Source organism: Sprattus sprattus (assembly GCF_963457725.1).
Source record: "Sprattus sprattus genome assembly, chromosome: 16".
Taxonomy (NCBI): Eukaryota; Metazoa; Chordata; class Actinopteri; order Clupeiformes; family Clupeidae; genus Sprattus; species Sprattus sprattus.
The window spans coordinates 18,247,194-18,266,924 of record NC_137914.1 but is presented as its reverse complement, the minus strand read 5'-3'; the positions used below and the strand labels follow the sequence as shown (position 1 = coordinate 18,266,924).

The 19,731-nt window shown below is 49.1% G+C and overlaps 2 protein-coding genes across 2 annotated transcripts in view; one reads left to right on the top strand and one right to left on the bottom strand.

Moving 5' to 3' along the window:
* Nucleotides 1-5,975, top strand: part of samd11 (sterile alpha motif domain containing 11) — a 62,173-nt gene extending 56,198 nt beyond the window's left edge. Inside the window, 6 exon segments of the mRNA XM_080854177.1 lie at nucleotides 804-919; nucleotides 1,383-1,461; nucleotides 1,727-2,493; nucleotides 4,331-4,455; nucleotides 4,912-5,022; nucleotides 5,609-5,975. Of these exon segments, the coding sequence (XP_080710303.1) occupies nucleotides 804-919; nucleotides 1,383-1,461; nucleotides 1,727-2,493; nucleotides 4,331-4,455; nucleotides 4,912-5,022; nucleotides 5,609-5,851 (1,441 nt within the window). The 3' untranslated portion in view covers nucleotides 5,852-5,975.
* A 3,183-nt stretch (nucleotides 5,976-9,158) lies between these two features.
* The window catches only part of noc2l (NOC2-like nucleolar associated transcriptional repressor), a 29,260-nt gene continuing 18,687 nt past the window's right edge, over nucleotides 9,159-19,731 (bottom strand). Inside the window, exons 16-19 of the mRNA XM_080853983.1 lie at nucleotides 17,120-17,233; nucleotides 15,184-15,316; nucleotides 10,237-10,371; nucleotides 9,159-9,740 (exon numbers count right to left, since the gene is read on the bottom strand). Coding sequence (XP_080710109.1) covers nucleotides 9,634-9,740; nucleotides 10,237-10,371; nucleotides 15,184-15,316; nucleotides 17,120-17,233 — 489 coding nt within the window. The 3' untranslated portion in view covers nucleotides 9,159-9,633. The remainder of the gene's footprint in view (nucleotides 9,741-10,236; nucleotides 10,372-15,183; nucleotides 15,317-17,119; nucleotides 17,234-19,731) is intronic.

The window sequence follows — 19,731 nt, the reverse complement described above, 5'->3', positions numbered from 1 at the left end:
TTGAGGCCCTTTCCAAAGAAAAAAAAAAAGGTTTGAGGCACGCCACTTTTTTATTGGAGGGACTCTGGAGCGGAAGAAGGGCGAAGAGAGGAGGTGCTGGGGTAGAGAAGGAGGGGGGAGGAGGGGGGGGGGGGGAGGGCCCGTGCTAATTAGGAGGTCTTCCCGCCTGTAGCCCTGCCGCAGTAGCAGGGGCAGCCCCAGCTGTTCGACTATGACATGCTCTTATTGTGTATTCAGCCCTCATTATGTGTTAGGCAGCGGAGAGAGGAAGGGGGGAGAGGAGGAGAGGGGTGAGGGGGTTGGATGGTGGGGAGCCGGGCGGGGGGGGGTGTGGGGTGGGGGGCAGAAGACCCGGGGTACAAACATTGCCGCTGGCGATAGCGTGACAAGACTGATGAGGGGCTATTGCGGCACGTATCCCCGGGAGTCAGCCGGTAAAAATAAACCCAGGGAGGGAGCACACATCCCCATCACCCACAGCACATCATTGTCCAGAGTAGCCACTGCGGTTGTTTGTGTGAGCGTGGGTTTGTGCTTGTGCTTGGATTTTATACTCCGGGCTTCAACCGGAGCGTTCAAGGAGAGGAGGAAGGAACCCTACAGCCTGCAGCTGTGTGACTTTATGACACCACTGTCTGTCATACTAACTGTCACACTGTCCCTCAGCCTATAGAAAATATACGTCACAGTGAGGGTTGATGATATAAAATATACAATGATATACGCAAACTAGCTCTATATTTTGCATATGAATACTCGCTACATGAATTGAATCCTCATGGTTCTGTCCCTGTGCCACACAGAGAGATGTCCCACCCTCCCCCGCTGCTGTCTCCCCAGAATGCCCCTCACATCGCCCTGGGCCCTCACCTTCGACCTCCATTCCTGGGGATGCCCTCTGCACTCTGCCAAGCTCCAGGTATGCCATGCCAAGAGCACACGTATGCCAGCTGGCGAATGTTAAGGAGAAAGCACTGTAGGCAGAAAGAGTGCACACACACCCATCCAGTATATTTCTGAATAAACATTAAAACAACGTCTATATGTTTAATGTATGTTATGACCTTGGATATTAATCCATTCATGTAGTTTTGATGTTCATACGTGTTAATTATTGAAAGTTAATTATTGAAATGTTAAACATTAGCAGCAACCATTCAATAATAATGTTTGTCCATACACCCCCACATATATGTATGTTTACAGCCCACACACACACAATCACACACTAGCATGATTGAAGGAGGATGCGGTCCTCCGGGGCTAGCATGATTCCTCAGAGGAGTGTGAAATATGCAATCTGGAATGCATTTGGTTGCACATGGCACTCGCAGCAGGCCTGTTTTGAGAGTGTATATATTTTCCTGGCGCGTGTTCCACAGGGTATGGCTTCCTCCAGCCAGCACAGGCCGAGATGTTTGCACGTCAGCAGGAGATGCTTCGCAAACAGAACCTGGCCAGGTAACCTCACCTACACACAAACACATACACAAACACACACATACACACACAAACACACACACACACACACACACACACACACACACATGAACACCAGTCTCTCTATGACCTTCCATTACATGAACTGAACTCATGAGTTCTTGTCAGATTTTCTTTTTCTTTCACAATTCACTTGGCAAGGATGTCATTATTTAAAAGGCTTCAAAATGTACACCCTTAGTAATACTTAGTGTGTATGTGTGTGTGTGTGTGTATGTGTGTGTAGGTTAGAGATGTCTGCAGAGCTGCTGCGACACAAGGAGCTGGAGAACCTGCACCGGCAGCGCCTGCTGTCGGACCCGCTGGGCCTGCACACGGGCCTGCCCCCCGATCACCCGGCCCTGCGCAGCCTGCAGGACATCCCCGAGGGCCACCCGCTGCGCGACGAGCTCAACCGCCGCAGCGCCATGCTGGTGCTGCGCCACAGCAACGCGCCGCTGCTCTCCCTCAACCACCACCACCACGGGGCCTCGCAGGCGGCCACGCCCTCCAAGGAGTCGTCGTCGGCTTCCGGCTCCGCCCGCAAGAGCTCCCGGAAAGGGGGACCGGGGCACAGGGGCGACCTGGTCGTAGGCGCCTTCGATGCCAAAGAAAGTCGTCCGGAGAGCCGCGGGAGAGAGCCAGAGGACGACGGTGCCGACGAGGAGATGAAGGACTCGGACAGCGATGGGGAGGTGGCGGAGGAGCGGCAGGAGAGGGGCGCGGGGAAATCCGACGGCCACGGGATGGGGAACGCAGACAGGTGCCACCAGGGCAAAGACGGGGGGAAGTCGGGCGATGTGGGCGTGAAGGATCTGGGCGAAAGCTCGGGCAGGCTCAGCATCCCTTGCAGCTCGGCCAGTCCCGAGTCGCCCAACCACCATCTTTACACCCCGGTCCTGGGCAAGAGCGAAGCCAAGTACCTGCCTGCCGGACTGATGCCCCCGCTGCCAACGCTGCCAGGCCAGACGCTGCCCTTTGGCTTCCCCTATGCCAGCCCCGCCTTCCACTCGGGTGAGTCCCAGCACGTCTTTCTGTCAACATTCCCTGTCTTAAAGAGACAGTGTATCAAGAGTACCGTTAAGCCTCTCTGTCAAAGCTCTCTCTCTCTCAGACAGATAGTGTACTACTATTTCAAGGTGAGGACTGGTGATCAATTATGGTTTGGCAAAACGTTACTACAATCTGGTTTAAACCTTAAATGATGTAGGTGGGCAAATTACAATACCGTATGATCATATTTTTTTTAAGCATTCTGTTGAAAATATAAAGATTATTTACTACCTGCTATTATCCATGTTTACAGATAATTACTTTAGCCAAGTTCTATGCCCAGGAAAGTACAAATGAATTATGCACTGTTGTGCACAGCACTCATACTTCATAGTTGTGAGCTGGAATAACTATCAATCCATTCAGTATTTAGTACAGGATAAAACCAACCAGAAAGCTGGCTACTAACAAAGCCCGTCAATAGAAGCAATAAGTCTATATCCATAAACACCATGGAAATCCAGCCCCTTGAAAAGACTCCGTTCTGATTTACGGTTTGATCAGAATTAGCATCGCTTCTCATCACAGGGCCTCCGGATTTTTCCAGGTTCTCTTCCAGTCCAAAAGCGGTTTAGACAGATGGTTTGGTCTGAGACAGACATTTCCCCCCAAACTCTGGAGCCTGGTCTCTCTCTCTCTCTGTTTCTCCCTCCCTCCTTCCCTCCCTCCTTCCCTCCCTCCTCCTCCATGCTCTCGCTCCAGACCAGCTCTTCCTCCCCACACACATTGCCGCTGGCGTCTGCGGGAGCACGCGCCCCGGCCTCGGCTTTTATGACCTGTAAAAGGATCCGGTGTGCGGATGGGACGCCCGCTCGCAGAAAGCTCTCTGTGTGTGTGTGTGTGTGTGTGTGTGAGAGAGTGTGTGTGTGTGTGTGTGTTTTTTATGGAGAAGGCCTCCCGATGAGGAAGCAGCCAATATAGTCTGAGCCCTGAGCCTGACTCCTACCTCCCCTAGGTGTCCCCAAGGAAGGCTGAGACATCTGATTAAATGCTTAAAAGCCACACACACACACTAACACAAACACTAACACAAAGTAAAACCTGCACATTAACACACACATAGACTCACTGAAAATGTACTCTTACATGCTTATGTACTCACTAAAACACACACCAACATACGAACAAAGTGCACACAAACTGAGTAACACACTTAAATGACATTGCCTTCACTTCAACACACACACACTGACACGTACATCCACACAAACATACATACTCCCGAGAGTTCACATTTAAAAGCACATGCACATGCTATATCAGCCCTCGTTCAGTCCAGGCTGTCAGATTCATAGCGTTGCTCACATAGCTAAAGAGACCTTCTCACACACACACACACACACACATGTTGGGAGAGAGACATTCCCCAGTGCTGTTATTATTACCGCTGTCCCCTATGCTCCCTCCACACACACACACGCACACACACACACACACACACACACACACACACACACACACACACACACACCTCCCTTCCTCGTTCCCCCTGAGTTGTGCGGTCCCCAGCAGTCAGGCCCATCTGAAATGCATTACCTGCACTCCTGCACTTTCAGTTTCCAGCCCCGGAGACCTCCCCCAGGAAGGGGCCCTGCTGTTGACCCTTGCTGATCTCAGTAATAGACGGGGTCATTAACAGAGCTGCAGCGGAGGCCAGGGGGAGGGGAGGGAGAGAGAGAGAGAGAGAGAGAGGGAGCAGGAGCCCCTGCATGCCTGTGCATGTATGTGTGTACTTGTGCTGCCTCTGGGCCTCCTCCCCTAATGATTTATGCTTCCTCCGGGCCGGCGGGCTGTGCAGGCGCCATGGGAGGTCTTTTCCTGGACGGGGAGGAGGCGGTGCCGCTGGAAGACATCAGCAAGTGGACGGTGGAGGAGGTGTGCAGCTTCGTTGGCAGCCTTCCGGGCTGTGCCGAGTACACGCAGGTGAGGACAAGAGCAGGAGCAGAGGGCTTGCTCTCTCTCCACACCAACAGGTGGCGCTCTGGAGTCTCTGAGGCCTAAGAGACAGAGAGAGAGAGAGAAGGGGAAGGGGGTGAGAGGGCTCGCTAAAACGGGCTTAAGGGAGGAAATAAATGAATAGTTTTTGCATTATTTGGGGATATAGTCCAAAACAAAAAAAGTGAAAACCAAGTCGGGGAGGCCACTCCGCTCTGCTCTTATCTTTGTCTTTCACTGCTCAGTTACACACAAACAAACAAACAAACAAACAAACAAACAAACAAACATACACTTGCATGTCTGGACTGCCTACCTATAATATAATACCACACAACATGCATGCCACATAAACAAACCCATTACTACTCATAACTGCTGGCATGGTCTGAATGGTGTGATGAATATGGAGCTCTCTCTGCCCACCCCACCTTATTGCCGTAGGTGTTCAGGGAACAGGCCATTGACGGAGAGACTTTGCCCCTGCTGACTGAGGAGCACCTGCTTAACAACATGGGCCTGAAACTGGGCCCCGCCCTTAAGATCCGCTCTCAGGTACTGTGTCCCCCCTACCCACCACTGACAGACACATACGTGGGTTTTGTAGCCCTGAATTTAAAGAATATCTGACCCTCCTCTCATGCTGGTATAGGACTGCCAGATATGTGGATGCTATAAATGAGACACAAATTTGTACCATGAAGGGGCTTACAAAACGAACCTAAAAAAATGTACAGACCCTAATGGTCAGAATCAATTTATATTGGAAATGTTATTTGTGTTATAATCCTGAAACTCTCAGGTTAGCATTAGCTTCCAATGTGTCTTCATATTTGGAGCTAGCATACCAGAGCTGCCCCCAGCCATTCTGTCATTAGAGCACAGTGCCCTCTCTGTCCATGGGAAATACCATCCACGTCAAATGGTGGTTTTCTGGAGAAACAACTCTGACGCAAACGGGCCAACGCGCAGACATGTAAAAACAACAAGAACAACACTCAACAGCTGAGCATGCCCCCGTACTCCTCACTGTCTCCTGCATCTTTCATTTCTCCCTCCCTCCCTCCCTCCCTCCTCTCTCTCTCTCTCTCTCGCCATGGCTTTTGGACTGACGTTGGCATGTGTCTGGCTTTCCCCTCAGGTGGCGCGGCGCATTGGCAGAATATTCTACATGACCAGCTTCCCGCTGGCTCTCCCGCTGCCGCCATCTGCACTGCGCCCCCCGGACAGAGACCCCCTGCCCATGGAGACCCGGCCCCCCTCCACCGGCAGCACCTCCTCCCCCTACAGCGGCCCCGCGGCGGGACGCGCCTCCCCCAAGCAGGAGAACGGAAGCGTGGGCTCAGCGGGAGCCTACGACTCCACCACCAAGCCCCCCTCGTAGAAGTGACCGCAAACCGCCCTCCCCCTCCTCTTTCCTGGCAGTGGCTCAGTTTAGAAGTGGAGAAGGGGGGTTGGGGGGGGTTGGTGACGGGATGCTATCAGACTGAGGACAGAGAGACTTAATGAAGGGCCTTCAAGCTGTTTCTCCACTCTGTCCTACACACACTCTCTCAGAGCAATCTTTTTTGCTTCCTCTTAAGATTACAAACATTGAGGACCTTTTTTGATCACAGGCACTTACCATTTGTGGATACTGGACTAGGTGTTGAATGAAACAGTAAAAAAACACAAACAAAACGATAAAGAACAATCAAACTGAGCAACCCGCACACCTCCACCTTTAACTGAACAGGCCAAAGGCAAAGACATGGAGCTTGGAGCTGGAGAGGAAACAGGAAGTGAGAGAAAATCTTTTTTTTTCCTTGGGGGGGGGGGGGGGGGGCACAAGAGGAGCAGACAGCTGGTCTCTCACAGCCTGCCAAAAAAAAAAATACAGAATGCAACCCCCTTCTCTCACACACGCAGACAAAAACAGCATTCTTCTATGTCAGACAGAAAGACAGAGCCAGACAGACTTTCGGAAAAGCCTCCTCACCCGAGGCTGGACTCTTCATGGTACCCAAAGCTTGCGGCACAGTCAAGTCAAAAAATTCAAAATTAAAAAAAAAAGTAGAGGATGTGTCCTTGTTTCGCTTTCCCCAATTTCCCATCCATTTTCACCAACTGACCTATCTCAGAGATGGGTCTCCTCAAAGGCAGAAAGGAACTCAACTCTGCGTTGATGCATCTATGCATTCCACGGTCCAAAAAAACCAAAGATGAGCGGACGTGTGGAATTTTAGCTAGTGTCTAGTGTCCTTCTTTTCACGTTTTTTCTTTGGGGGCTTACTGGTAATGATCATACTTGGTACAGTATTGTTTTGGGAGTGAGATGTGAGAATACAGCTTGGACTTCTTGTAGAAAATGCAGATGTATGCTAAGCTAAGCCGTCCTGTGACCAAAAGCCATTGGCCTCTTCTGAGGTTTTCTGTTCCCTATCTTTCCTAAGTTCTCATACAGGGCTTTTCTTACTCCTTACTGGTCCCTGGGATTCTTGTATGGGCTAACTGGTATGTGATGGCTCAGGCCTTGGCTTTGGTTAGTGCTGATGTCTATGTAAGGTCACACTTACTACTGTGGGAGAGCAAGACAATGCTGAATTGTACAGTAAAAATGCTTAAGATGAAAATATACTGAAGGTTACATAAGTGGTACTTCTCTGTTAAGTGTAGTTGCACGAATTGCATTTTCTTCAGTACTGAACGAAATGTGACTTGCTGACTTGGTGGTACGTTTGTTCAAGCCTTTTTTTGTTTCCGTTTGCTATGTATTCCAATTGTAATATGAGCCCCACTTTTAAAATGCGCATTCAGCATATAAATATGAGGAAAAAGTATTTATAGGAATTTTGTTGTATGTAGTTAGATTGGCAGAATTCAACATGTATAAATAAATCATCCTTTTAAATGGATCCCAAAGAACAATACTTTTTTCTCTTTGTTGCAGGGAAATTAAAAGGCACAAAAGCTCTTTATGCAATTATTTTATTTTCTTTCTAAAAATATATGTAAGCAATGAATTACAATGGTCTCTAGATTTCCCATCAGTGTTTTTTTTTTGTCTTCATCCTATTTTTCTATTCACCGCTGGGGTGAAATAAATCCTTATGAAAAACTTCCAGATGCCTCTGTGTCTCTTGCCTCTGACTAATGTGTTTATTTCCACGCCCGACGCGCGAGCAGCTCCGGGGGCTCCGGCGACGGTAAATCCCAGGCTGGAAGGGTGAGTAGGGGGCTACGCAGAGGCCGAAAGGGGGGGTGGGGTTCAGGTCAGCAACAGCTGTCAGAGCGTGAAGTTCAGCCATAGGCCAAGGCCTTCCTGTTTTTTTTTTTCTCCCTATCCGTGCCTCTCTCCCTTGCTCTGGGCAGCAGCTGACCTTTCATGGGATGCCACCCTGCCCGCCTCAACCCTTTTCACACAACGCTCTTTTTACGATGCTACGTGACTGCCAGCACCAGGTGCTGCATGCGACCAGGAAGAGCCGGGCTTAAAGACAGATCCGGATAGACCCGATGCCTCACACCCCACCACATTCTCACACACACACACACACACGCACACACTTATAAACAAACACGGCTACACGTCTGACAACAAACATAACCTCTGACGAAAGCAAAATTTCTTCCTAATGCTGAACAGCTGGCACTCGTCATCCTGGTGATCCCCTTTGGGTCACCTGCTTCTCTCGCTCGCGCTCAACACCCTCCCCTGCTAGCTGGTTGCTAGGGCGAGTTGAGCAGCAGCACACAGGGGCGGAAGGGAAGGCGTCGACCGAGGAGACAAGGGCTAGTTTTCCTCCCAACACGTCCAGCATTTACCACAGGCAGCAGTCACCACGGCATAGATCCAGTTCGTTTCATTAAGGGTGTGGAGAGAGGAAGACATGGAAAGAAAGGGAGAAGAGGAGAGGAAAAGTAGAAGAGAGAGCTGGGGGGGAGGGGGAGGACGGGGAGGAGGAGGGGAGGTGGCGGTAGCGGCGAGAGGGTTTTCTGGCGAGGTAACAGCCTGCTCTCTGTTCCCAGTCTCCCACCTGGGCTGAGCCGGCTGGCGTGCGATCAGAGAGGCCCCTGGCAGACTGGAGCTGTGGGCCCGCACTCATCTCATCTCCCCACCTCACCCCCACCCAGCCTCCTACCACCAGGCTGGGCCTCCGAGTCTGTCCACAGGCAACACGGCAGGCTGGCGCGGGCGAGCGCTCATACACACACATTCTGGACAACAACCACTGATAACTGATAGAGCAGGAGTAATAATGAAAATTGATTGATGCACGCTATTTGCACATTAATCAAACACTTAAATGATGATAACTAACACTGCAAATGCATCTGACTAGATATATTTTGAACCCCTCTATGTTAGATGGCAACAGACACATAGTAATGTGGATGAAAATGGATGCATCTCTTAAGGTTTGAAGGTGAAGGGGTTCATTTTGTTGTTCTTAGCTCTAGTTCTGTTCCCTAGCATATCCACATGCATGTTTTTCCATGTTTGACATTTCCAGAATTTATGGTAATACTTGCTGGCATTTTCTTTCATACCGCCATGGAAATCCTTTCATTGATTAAGAAAACAGGCCACAAATATTCACTTTGCACCTCTAAATCTTATCTTCCCATCCATTTCCTTGCCTTTTTTTCAAAATGTACTATTGATTTTTCGCCAAAGGAAAAGAAAAAATGCAAGGGTAAGTAAGGGTTTTTACTGTAAAAAGTCAAACAAGTTCTGTGGAGTTTTTTTTTGTTTCAACAATCAATTTAAGAAAAAAATAAAAACATTTAGATCTCATGAACATGACAGCATTGAATGTGAAATTATGTTGTTCCATAATCATATTATTATTTACTGTACAGATTGAACATAAGAACCACAGAATATCTATACACAAAATATTGCTAAATTTATGAATAGCGAAGGGGGGGCCCCCATCATATAACTTGTCATATCAGTATATTACAATTTCTGGTCTTGTTCCAAAGAAGTTCCTTGTCTGCTAGTGGACGGGGCACATGGACTCTCATCCAGCTGTGTTTCCACTGTGTAACAGCTGGACACTTGGAGGAGTCCTTCAGATAGAGAGAGAGGGAGAGCTCCACTGTAACTCAGTCCCCCCCTGGAGTCACCCAGTCCAGTCCTGTCCTGTCCTGTCCTGTCCCTCTGAGGCTGCATCCTGCAGCTCAGTCCTGGTCAGACAGCTCCAAGTCCTCCACCATGTCCTCATCTCCCTCTGCGATCTCCTGCAGGGCCGCGCTTGACAGTTTCTTGGGCCCCTTCTCTTTCGAGCCTGTAGGAAGGGAGTGGTGGGGTGAGGGGGGGAGAGAGCAGAGAGGGAGGGAGTGAGTCACTGTGGATGCACACAAGCTTCATAGGGGCTCAGACTGGAAGAGGGGAGGGAGAGAGAGAGAGAGAGAGAGAGACCGAAGGAGAGGGAAAGAGAGGGAAAGAGAGAGAGATCTGTGGCAGGAGGGAAGTTCCCCACCCACAGGAACCAGGAAGAAGGGAGCCAGATGGAATTAGCGTGGGGGTGGGCTGCAGCTGAGGGTTCCAGATCCTCAATTAATGTTAATGTTAAAGCTCTTGCCCTCCCAACCCCAACCCACCACACCCACTGAGTCTCCCTCATGCTCCAGCCTTCACTCTCTTATGGGGCATGCTCTCTGCTGTTTACTGTCCACAGAAACACTATGTGCTCAATCATATCCTGCTTATAGTTATTCTTTGGCTAGATAGAAAGAGATAAGAGGTAAATGCAACCATCAAAGTGACAGAAAAATACTGACCTGAGGCTTCATCGTCATCCACGTCTTCCTCTCCGCCCTCTCCGTTGTCATCATCATCTTCATCACCGCTCAGGTCTAACAGGACCTCGTCCAGCTCGGCATCATCCTCATCTGAACCTCCTTCCCCAGCTTTTCCTGTAGGGTGATGACATTGAGAACACTGAGAAAAGGTTTCTGGGATTCTTCTCAAGTAACAGCTTTATAAACGACCTCCGTGTTGTCCAGCCCTGAATGTCTAGTAGGTATAAACCCCTTCTGTAACCCTTCTTCCCCATCCCCTCCAGCAGTGAAGGGCAGCAGCAGATGGAAGAGGAGGTAGTGTGTTGATACTGATACCAAGTAAACAAGAGCTGCCCTGTGGCTCAGGAGATCTCCTCCTGTAAGCTACTTTCATGCACTTTCCTATCCACGCTTCAGCTGTTAAAAAAAAGCCCCCAAACTAAAGCGCATTCAACATCAAACCAGCTCCGTTGAATGAAAACACAATGAGGTCTTGCACACACGCACACAAACACACACAGACGCGCGCACACACACACACACATGCATACATACCACACAGAATAAAAAAGGTCGTTATCAACAACAATAAAATAAAAAACAGAGTCTACTGTATTGACTGCATGCTACATCAGCATGCAGGTCGGCAACCTGCGGCACAGAGGGTGTAAATAAATCAGCTGGAGCCAGGCTGACGCCAGGGGAGGAGAAGGGAAGGGATGGGGCTAGCAGCAGCAGGAGGAGCAGCACCTCCACCACACTTCTGGCAGCTACAAATGCGTGTCAGCTAATCCGGAGGCTTCTCCAGCACGCCGCACCACGCTCCTCGCTCTGCCCACGGGGAGAAGGGAGAGGGGGGGAGGGGAGGAGGAGTGGGCCGGGGAAAGAAATCCCAGCGCTTTGAAGTGGGATTTGATTAGACGCTGCCTGGGAGGTGAGCGTCGCGGACACTTCCTCTGCCACGCGCTCGCGCCCGTCTAATTACCGCCGAGCGGCAGAGGGAGTGCTGGGAGACGGGGGCCGGGGGGAGCGACGCAGTCCCAATCACACACACACGAAAAAATATACACAAGGGTGCGAGCGCGCAAACACACACAACAACATAATGAACATGGGCACAGAAACAGAAATATAATGTAGATGGGGCACACTAACATCAAACAATAAAACGAAGGCATTTGTGGGAATTCACGAAGGTAAGAAAAAATGAGCTGAAATGGAAAAGAAATACAATCAAACAAGAGCATGTGCGCATATAGCAACAGATACATGCAGACAAGCACAAGAACACAGAAGCGATCCCTACATGGGCGGGGACACACTCACACAAACACTCTCTCTCTTTCTCTCTAAAGTGTTCAATGATTCAAAGCAGCACACTGATTTAGACAGACCCAGAATGACTGACAGACACACAGACACACACACACAAACACACAAACACTAAAGCCGGAGCTTTTGCACTAGGTGGCACGGGCAGTATTGACCAACTCGTTTAAACAAAGAGACGGATTATGGCCTAACCCCCTGAAAGGACAGAGTAAAGCGCAAGAGCGTTTACAATGACACACCTACCGGAGCCACACATTAACAAGCGTACAGTGAAGAGTGGCCAGGACTCTCTGCCATATAAACCCTATAAAGCCCACAGTTCACAACAAATGACCCAACAGTGGAAACTCGGGGGGGGGCAGAGATGACTAACTGATGGGCCCATCATTGCAGGCGAACCTCACAACTCAGCCTGACGGCGTAACCACCTCATGAAACTCATGACTCACACCATGGGAGCAAAAAAAAATGAAAATGGCAGTACTAAAGTGAGGGATGGCCTTAATTAACACCAAAACTGAGGAACTTAGAGGGGTATTCCAGCTTCCCACAGACAGATACACAGAGACAGACAGACAGGCGGTGTGCCGTGAAAATTCGACCCGTTCCTACGCAACGCAGCAGAGGAATAAGCTGTGAATTGGAACGAGTCTGGCTTCCTGTGCCTAAAGCTGAAGCTCAGCGTGTGTGTGTGTGTGTGTGTGTGTGTGTGTGTGTGTGTGAGAGAGTGAGAGCGAGAAAGAAAGAAAATGGGTGCGTGCGTGCACATGTTTGTTTGTGTGACCCTCACAAACTGGCCTGCCAGCTCCCAACCCCCACCCTACACCTCCGTCTCACCACACGCTTCTCCTCTCCTCCCTCCCTCCCACCCTCGGTTTGTCCGCTTGACGCCACACAAGCTCCTAATTATGCCTCCGCCACCCGTGCTGGGAGAGCAGAGCAGAGCAGCAGCCGGAGAGCCTGAGCCGCCAGGCCCCCCTCTCCTCTCCCTTCCTCTCCTCTCCTCTCCAGGAGCGCCCAAAAGCCTTAAATTGTTTTCAGAAACCTTCCTGGACCACTTCCTAGCACGGCTTGGCTCTTCCTCTCCCCCCGCCCCCCCATCTCTCTCTCTCACTTACTCACCCCCACCCCATCTCTCTCTCTCTCTCTCTCTCTCTCTCTCTCCTCTCCCTCATCTCTCTCTCTCTCTTTTCACGATCTTGCCTCTCATCCAGACAGGGGTTTGGACAGCGATGGGTAACGGCCGTTGTTTGCCTGGAAACACCGCACTTGAGAGAGCAAGAGGGATTGTTGAGGGGCGAGGGGATTTCTGCATTTTACACGCCCGCTGCGAGTGAGTGTGTGTGTGTGAGCACAGAAACATGTTTACACCAAAAGACACACGGTTGTATCACCCTTCAAGGCCCTTCAACCCTGGCTCATGTGGCTGTTAACCCCTGCCCCCCCACCCCAGTGGAACCTAACGTTTTAAAAATAGAAGAGAGTAAAATGGAGATTACCATGCGGTTGTGCGTGTGTTAAGTATTTGGGTCAGTATGTATGTGGGGAGGTCGGTATGTTGGTTAGCGTATGTGGGTGGTATTCGTGCATGTACGTGTGTGTACAGTGAGTCAGTGTGCTTGGTGTGTTGTTTTCTATGAATTATAATGTATGTGTTTATTATCGGCTTGTATATGCATTTGAGAGTGATTGAGTGCGTGTGTGTGTGTGGGGGGGGGGGGGGCTTGGCTCTGAGTGAGGAGGTGAGAGCGAGGGGAGGCTGGGGTGGTGTTGGCCGTGTGAGGAGTCAGTTAAGCGGCGGCGGAGGAGAGGAGAGGGGGGCGAGGAGGGAGCAGCCGGCCCGGCCGCTGACATGTTTCCAGCGGGCTGGTTCCAGTTAGGCTCCCCCGCCGGGATCCAAGCCTGCCAGGAGGAGAGCTCTTCCTGTGAGAGCGCTTCCCGGCCGCTCGCGCTGCCGTTCGTGGGGACTCCGACGCAATGAGGACCAGATGCACTGAAAAACCCCCTCCCTCCCTCCCTCCCTCCCTCCCTCCCTCCCTCCCTCCTTCCCTCTGCCTCCCACCACCACCACCAGTTTTAACCCCTCCCTTCTTCCCTTTCTCTTTTTTCTTCCCTTCCCCTCTTTCTGTGGCTCTTTAGACGGCAGGCCGGGGGCCTTGGCTCCTGCCAGTGGCCTGGACGTGACCCACAGACGGAAGTCCTGATATGGAGGGGTTAAGGGCGGGGGCAGCAGCCATGGCAGCTGAGCAGCCCTCCACAGAGCTCTATTCACACACACAGGCTTACTGAACCCTACATTGGTACGCTCTCTCTCTCACACACACACCCACACACAGGCTTACTGAACCCTACATTGGTACGCTCTCTCTCTCTCTCTCACACACACACACACCCCCACACACAGGCTTACTGAACCCTACATTGGTACGCTCTCTCCCTCACACACACCGGCTTACTGAACCTTACATTGGTACGCTCTCAAACACAGGCTTACTGAACCCTACATTGGTACGCACACACACACACACACACACACACACACAAACTGAACCCTACAATGGTAAGCGGTCACTCAAATCAGACACACACACACACACACACACACAAAAAGCTTACATCCAGAGAGTTTTTGAGAGAGCGTGTTAGAGGGAGAGCAAGGGAGGGAGGGAGGGAGGGAGAGAGAGAGAGAGGGCGAGCAAGAGGTCACCTACTAACCGAAATAATCATTTAGTGCGGCTTGGGGTGACTCGCTATGCGGAGCTAATACTGCACATTAGCGTCCTAGACCTTTAACTTCTTCCTGTTAGCTTTGGAACACTGACCCGGTGTGGGGGCCCGGGGGGGTCAGGGGCTGGTTAGTCATGCTTTATACTAAATAAAATAAAATAGAAATGTATGCAAATACAGTGAAAGGGATTTTCCCATGTATATATGTTATGTATATAATGTATGCACAGAAGTACACAAAACCAGCGCCGCAATAATGTTGGAGAAACACGCTACTGGCCACTAGTTGATCTGACCCAAACAAAAACACATTAATTCAGTTCCAGTTATGGAGACAGAGGGTCCCCACAGACCAGCCCACCGCAATGGAACACAGCCTCCCAGTGACCGGAGCAGGGATTGCAGGGCGGCCAACACTAACCGCCTCCACTAACAGCAGCACCACCACCACCACCACCACCACCCACGGCCTGATCCCCAAGAGATGGTCGATCCAGGAGAATGAATCACACACACCCCCCCCCCTTTTCTATTCCACCTACAGAGGTTTCAGCATTGACATTGAACAGGTGGGACTTCAGAAAAGTAACACACGATCAGCCGCAAGTGGGTGAACGCACTCAGAAAGCCGAACATATTTGTAACACACAGATACATACAGCTACTCCACGCGTGACATAACTAGACAAGTAGTTTGCCCAACAAGAGTGACACAACTATATGTACTAACCATTGACATGAAATAATAAACATTCATTATTTAGTAGAAGGCCATGACTTCTATAAACCATGTTAAAACAGTGCCTTACATTAAAAAGAGCAGAAGGAACATACTGCAGCTATAACATCTTGTCCTGTCAGGAAGGGTCAGATGAAGCTGATGTATACCTTTGAGTTTGAGCACCGGGTCAGCCTCGTCATCCTCGCTGTCAGACTCGAATAGGCCCTTGAACTCCTTCTGGTCTTTCTTCTTCTCGTGGACCAGTTTACGATTGATCTCAGGCAGGTTCAGGTCCATCATCTTGGAGAAACGCAAAGACAAGCGGGACACATAGTCAGAGGCCACATCACTCATGCTTTCATAATCATCACTCTCTACATGTCTTCAAGCCCAATGAAAAAATTGTATTTCACATTTAAAGCACAGCTGTGGGAATGATCTGGTGAAGCCCTAGAACAACACCTGCATTTGTAAAGACATTAGAGCACAGAGAAGTCCCACTGGAGGTAATTAGCACCTTGGCTTCTCTGCACTAATGAACCACAGGATCAGCCGTCATGCTTATGCATTCACATACACACATTCACATAATAAGCTTGGATTAGCTCACACAGCCTTATAGCATAGTAGCATACCTTCCCCTTTCGCAAGGCCATCATTTCAACACAGCGCACACAGCTCTACTAACATAGAGACAGGAACACAGGGACCCTGAAATACTGAGTGTCTTATAAAGGGTCAGGAAGAGCATGTCTTTTCTACTGAGTGTCTTATAAAGGGTCAGGAAGAGCATGTCTTTTTGTTTTCCCCTTTGTTAATGCCAGGGAGGCCATCATCATTTCAGTGTCAAGGCTCTTCTAAGGGCAGCCATGTCGTCTGTTTAACAGCACGTCAGCTGTAGCAGCATCCTCTTAACATGTACACAAGACCAGATTCCGTAAAAGCCCAAAACTATAGAGCTCTCCAGTCAGACAGACACCCTGATCCCGACTGTTCACATCCCGTCTCCGGAGTATCGTGATCACGGGCAGTTATGACCCCTTATGGGTTCCTGTCTGGGATAAACCTCCTCTGAGTCTCACACATGAGCACTTTTCCCCATTCACTCTCTAGTGTGTGTGTGCGTGTGTGTGTGTGTGTGCGTGTGTGTGTGTGTGTGTGTGTGTGTCAGAGGGTGATTCTGATCGACCATGGCTTCTCCCAATCACTAGCCCTGCCTGCAGTGTATTGATGGAGCTGGTAACGGGGACGGTCAGATGACTGGCTGCCAGTGTGTGTGTGTGTGTGTGTGTGTCTGTGGTGGACGGTGGGGCCAGCCTGCTCCGATAGTGCCGGCGGCAGCCTGGCCTCTGGAGCCGCTCCCCTGTGCAGCGAACACAGGGGGAGGGGAGGAGGAGAAGGGAGGGTGGAGGAGGCTGGCGGCCAGTAATCAGATCTTTGCCTGGGGGTGGGTGAAGTTCGGGAGGGGGGAGCGCGGCACATCAAAGTCTGGGCGGCGAGACCGGCGGGCCGATTTTATAATGCTCTTCCTGAGCCGCCCACTCTGCCAAGCTGCCGCTTCCCAGAAGCCAGCGCTGTGGGTCGTGTTGTTCTTAGCACACCCACCCTGGCCCCTACTCACCCTCCCCTTCACTGGCTTGATGAGGAGAGGACTGAACCTTGGAAGGGACCTGAGCACAAGTGTCTATGTGTTTCCCCCCCACACACAATCTATATATCCACAACTGTCCAAACTTGCTATATATTTCTCCCTTTGCTACAAAACTACAGATTCAGACACTAAAGGGTACCATTTCAATTAAATTACCACCAGCAGACCATATCAAAATGACACTGTGTATAGTACCATGAAAAAAGGAAAGGCTGGACTAATATCAAAGGCTGAATGGTAAGCTACATCTCCCTTCATGTGCATCTCTGTTGTTGCTACTTTGTTCATTTGCTGCTGCTAATGGTTTTCCATCAGCCAGCTCCAGGTGCCGCAGAAGGAGCCCAGCCACTTGTCTGGGACCCGGCTGATTTACGAGGGCCGCCTTCGGTGGCGGCCGGCGCTGGCTGCTGTGGATACTTTATGTGTGGCGGCGTCCCGGGGCTGGTCATTACCCTCTCCTTGCCGGAGATCTCCATCTGGATCTCCTTCTCGCGGAGCTTCTTCCACTGGCTGTAGTACTTGGTGAGGGGGGTGCCTTCCTCTCGCGTCTGCTTCTCCCAGGCAGCCTGCCAAAAGCAACCATGACAAGTAAGAGCCCATGAAATATATATCCATACACACGAGCAGTGCACACATGCACACACACACACACACACACGTATGCACATGCTCACACATATGTTGCCAAAGGGGCAAGTACAACATGTAGCAAGAGAGGGAGGTAGGTGAGGAATGACAATGACCCAAGATAATTTTTTTGACACACACACACACACACACAAATGTTAATTTTCCAACACACACACACACACACACACACACACACATACAAATGTACATTTTCCAACACACACACATACACACGTGTATGTATTGCATATTTCAAAGTATCAGACAGCTACCTCTCCTGAAACCATCATCTACGCTAATTATTCATTCATTAGGAAGAGGAGGCCACAGAGACATGTTCTCACTCATGATCTGTTAACAGTAGTGTTAGTCTGCTGGTGTTTAGAGGAGAGTAGTCACGAGAGAGAGAGCGAGACAGAGTGGGAGAGAGAAAGGAGAAAGAGAGAGAGACAGAGTGGGAGAGAGAGAGAGAGAGAGAGACACAGAGTGGGAGAGAGAGAGAGGGGAGACAGAGGGAAGTGGACCGCTGCCAGCCTACCCCCCTAAAGGTCTTTGAGGATGATATTGATCAGGTTAAACAAGATTATCTGACCCCCAAATCCAATAGACGATAATAGATCGTGGCTTCAGTCATCAGTTATCTAAACTTATTTATAACAATTTGCTGCGCGGCCGACAGGAGGGTGAAAAACGAGGCGGTCCAGAGGAGCGACGGAATAGAAACGCAGCGGTGCGATTCCATTAAAAACACGAAATGAAACACGTGAACTCATCCATGAAACGGAATGGCGCCCGAACGCTCCTGAGAAAGGAAGCCTTGCCCAGCCGTGTAGAGAGTGCACTTAACCTGGTTTGAATGGATGAGGTGTGTGCTGGAACCTAGGTAAAACCATTTAAGAAAACAACATTCCATACCGACCATGCAAACTGCAAAAGTGACAAAGGTTCGGTTCACAATTCCAGAAGAAGATTGTTGATATTAGGGCTGCAACAACAAATCAAATTAAACAACTAAAGTCGACTATAAAAAAAATAGCTAACTAACATAATAGTCGGTTTGCTGCCTGCATTAACTAGTTCATTGGGCATAGAACAAGGTTTTTTCTAGATCTATGGAGAAGGACTTCGTCACTTTGCCATATTGGGGGAGTGAACATAAAAAAGGCTTCATTAGGTGAAAGGGAACTTTTGGAAATGTGAGCAAATAGAGTCAAGTAAAAGCACACTGTTAGATTAACAGTTTTTGAGATAATGCAATATGCATGTTGAAGCGCCCTCTATGGACAGAATTTCACCAAATTTGGCATGCTTCCAAAGAATATCGTGATTGGCGGTATCAAGTTTCATTTAGTTTTGACCTTTACATTAGAAGATATCGGCCATAGAGTTGATATTGGCCACAATTTCAAAATTGATTCATGAACTTTGAAACGGTTTTACTAATCAACAATCAGAAAATACCTACCCTTAGCCTGTTTGTAAGAATAGATAGCCTAAATATTAATCCAACGGACATGTGCCTAACATAAACATTGTACGAATTGGTCATTCAGAGGAAAGTTTAAAATGTTTGAATGTTTTATATTTGAAATTAGTTTTTGATCAAATTAAATAAAAACATTTCATCGATAACATATTTCTGTAAATATATAACTGACTCTGAAAGAATTTGAAAATGTTCAAATGTAGAAACACAGTCTAAGAAAAGCTATGCAACAGCTGTTTGTTATTAAGTATTAAACGTGAGCGTCTCAATTTTTACAATTTGTTTGGGAATTTTGGGAATCACTGCACTAAACCAAAGCTTTAAAAATCCGTACTTCCGAAGGGATCAACCCCTTGATTCAGATTATTTCGGAGCTGGGTTCTGCTGAAGGCTACTTCCTGGTAAAAGGGAGTTTCTCTTTGCCATTGTCGCCTTACTGCTTGATGTAGGGGATTCAGGCTCTGTAAAGAGGCTATTTCAATTGTTATGGGCACTACATCAAATCAAATTGAATTGAACGGCAACTCCTTTAAATAAATGCATCAATTAACGCAACCTTAAAAAAAAAAAAAAATAATTAGGCCTGCACAGGTTTTTTCATTTTGAAACTATTCAACTCATCGATTAATTAAAAAAAAATAGACAGAAAAATCGGTTATCAAAATAGTTGCATCCCTAGCTGGTATTAAAGCTCAACAGCTGCCATCAAGATCAACCACATCCCTTCCGTGCTCCTGGCATGAGCAATTTGCGAAAAAAAAAAAAAAAAGTGCATTGGACTAGAATCACGGACCATACAAGCTATATTCTCCCTTTCAGTCATATTACCTGGCTGGGTCTACAGGGAGACCTTTTCATAAGACACAATGGAAGACACGAGCTAAGACAATTATGCCCCGACGCCGTTTGGATGAGAGAAAACCTCTTATCGCAAGGCAAAAAATGCAC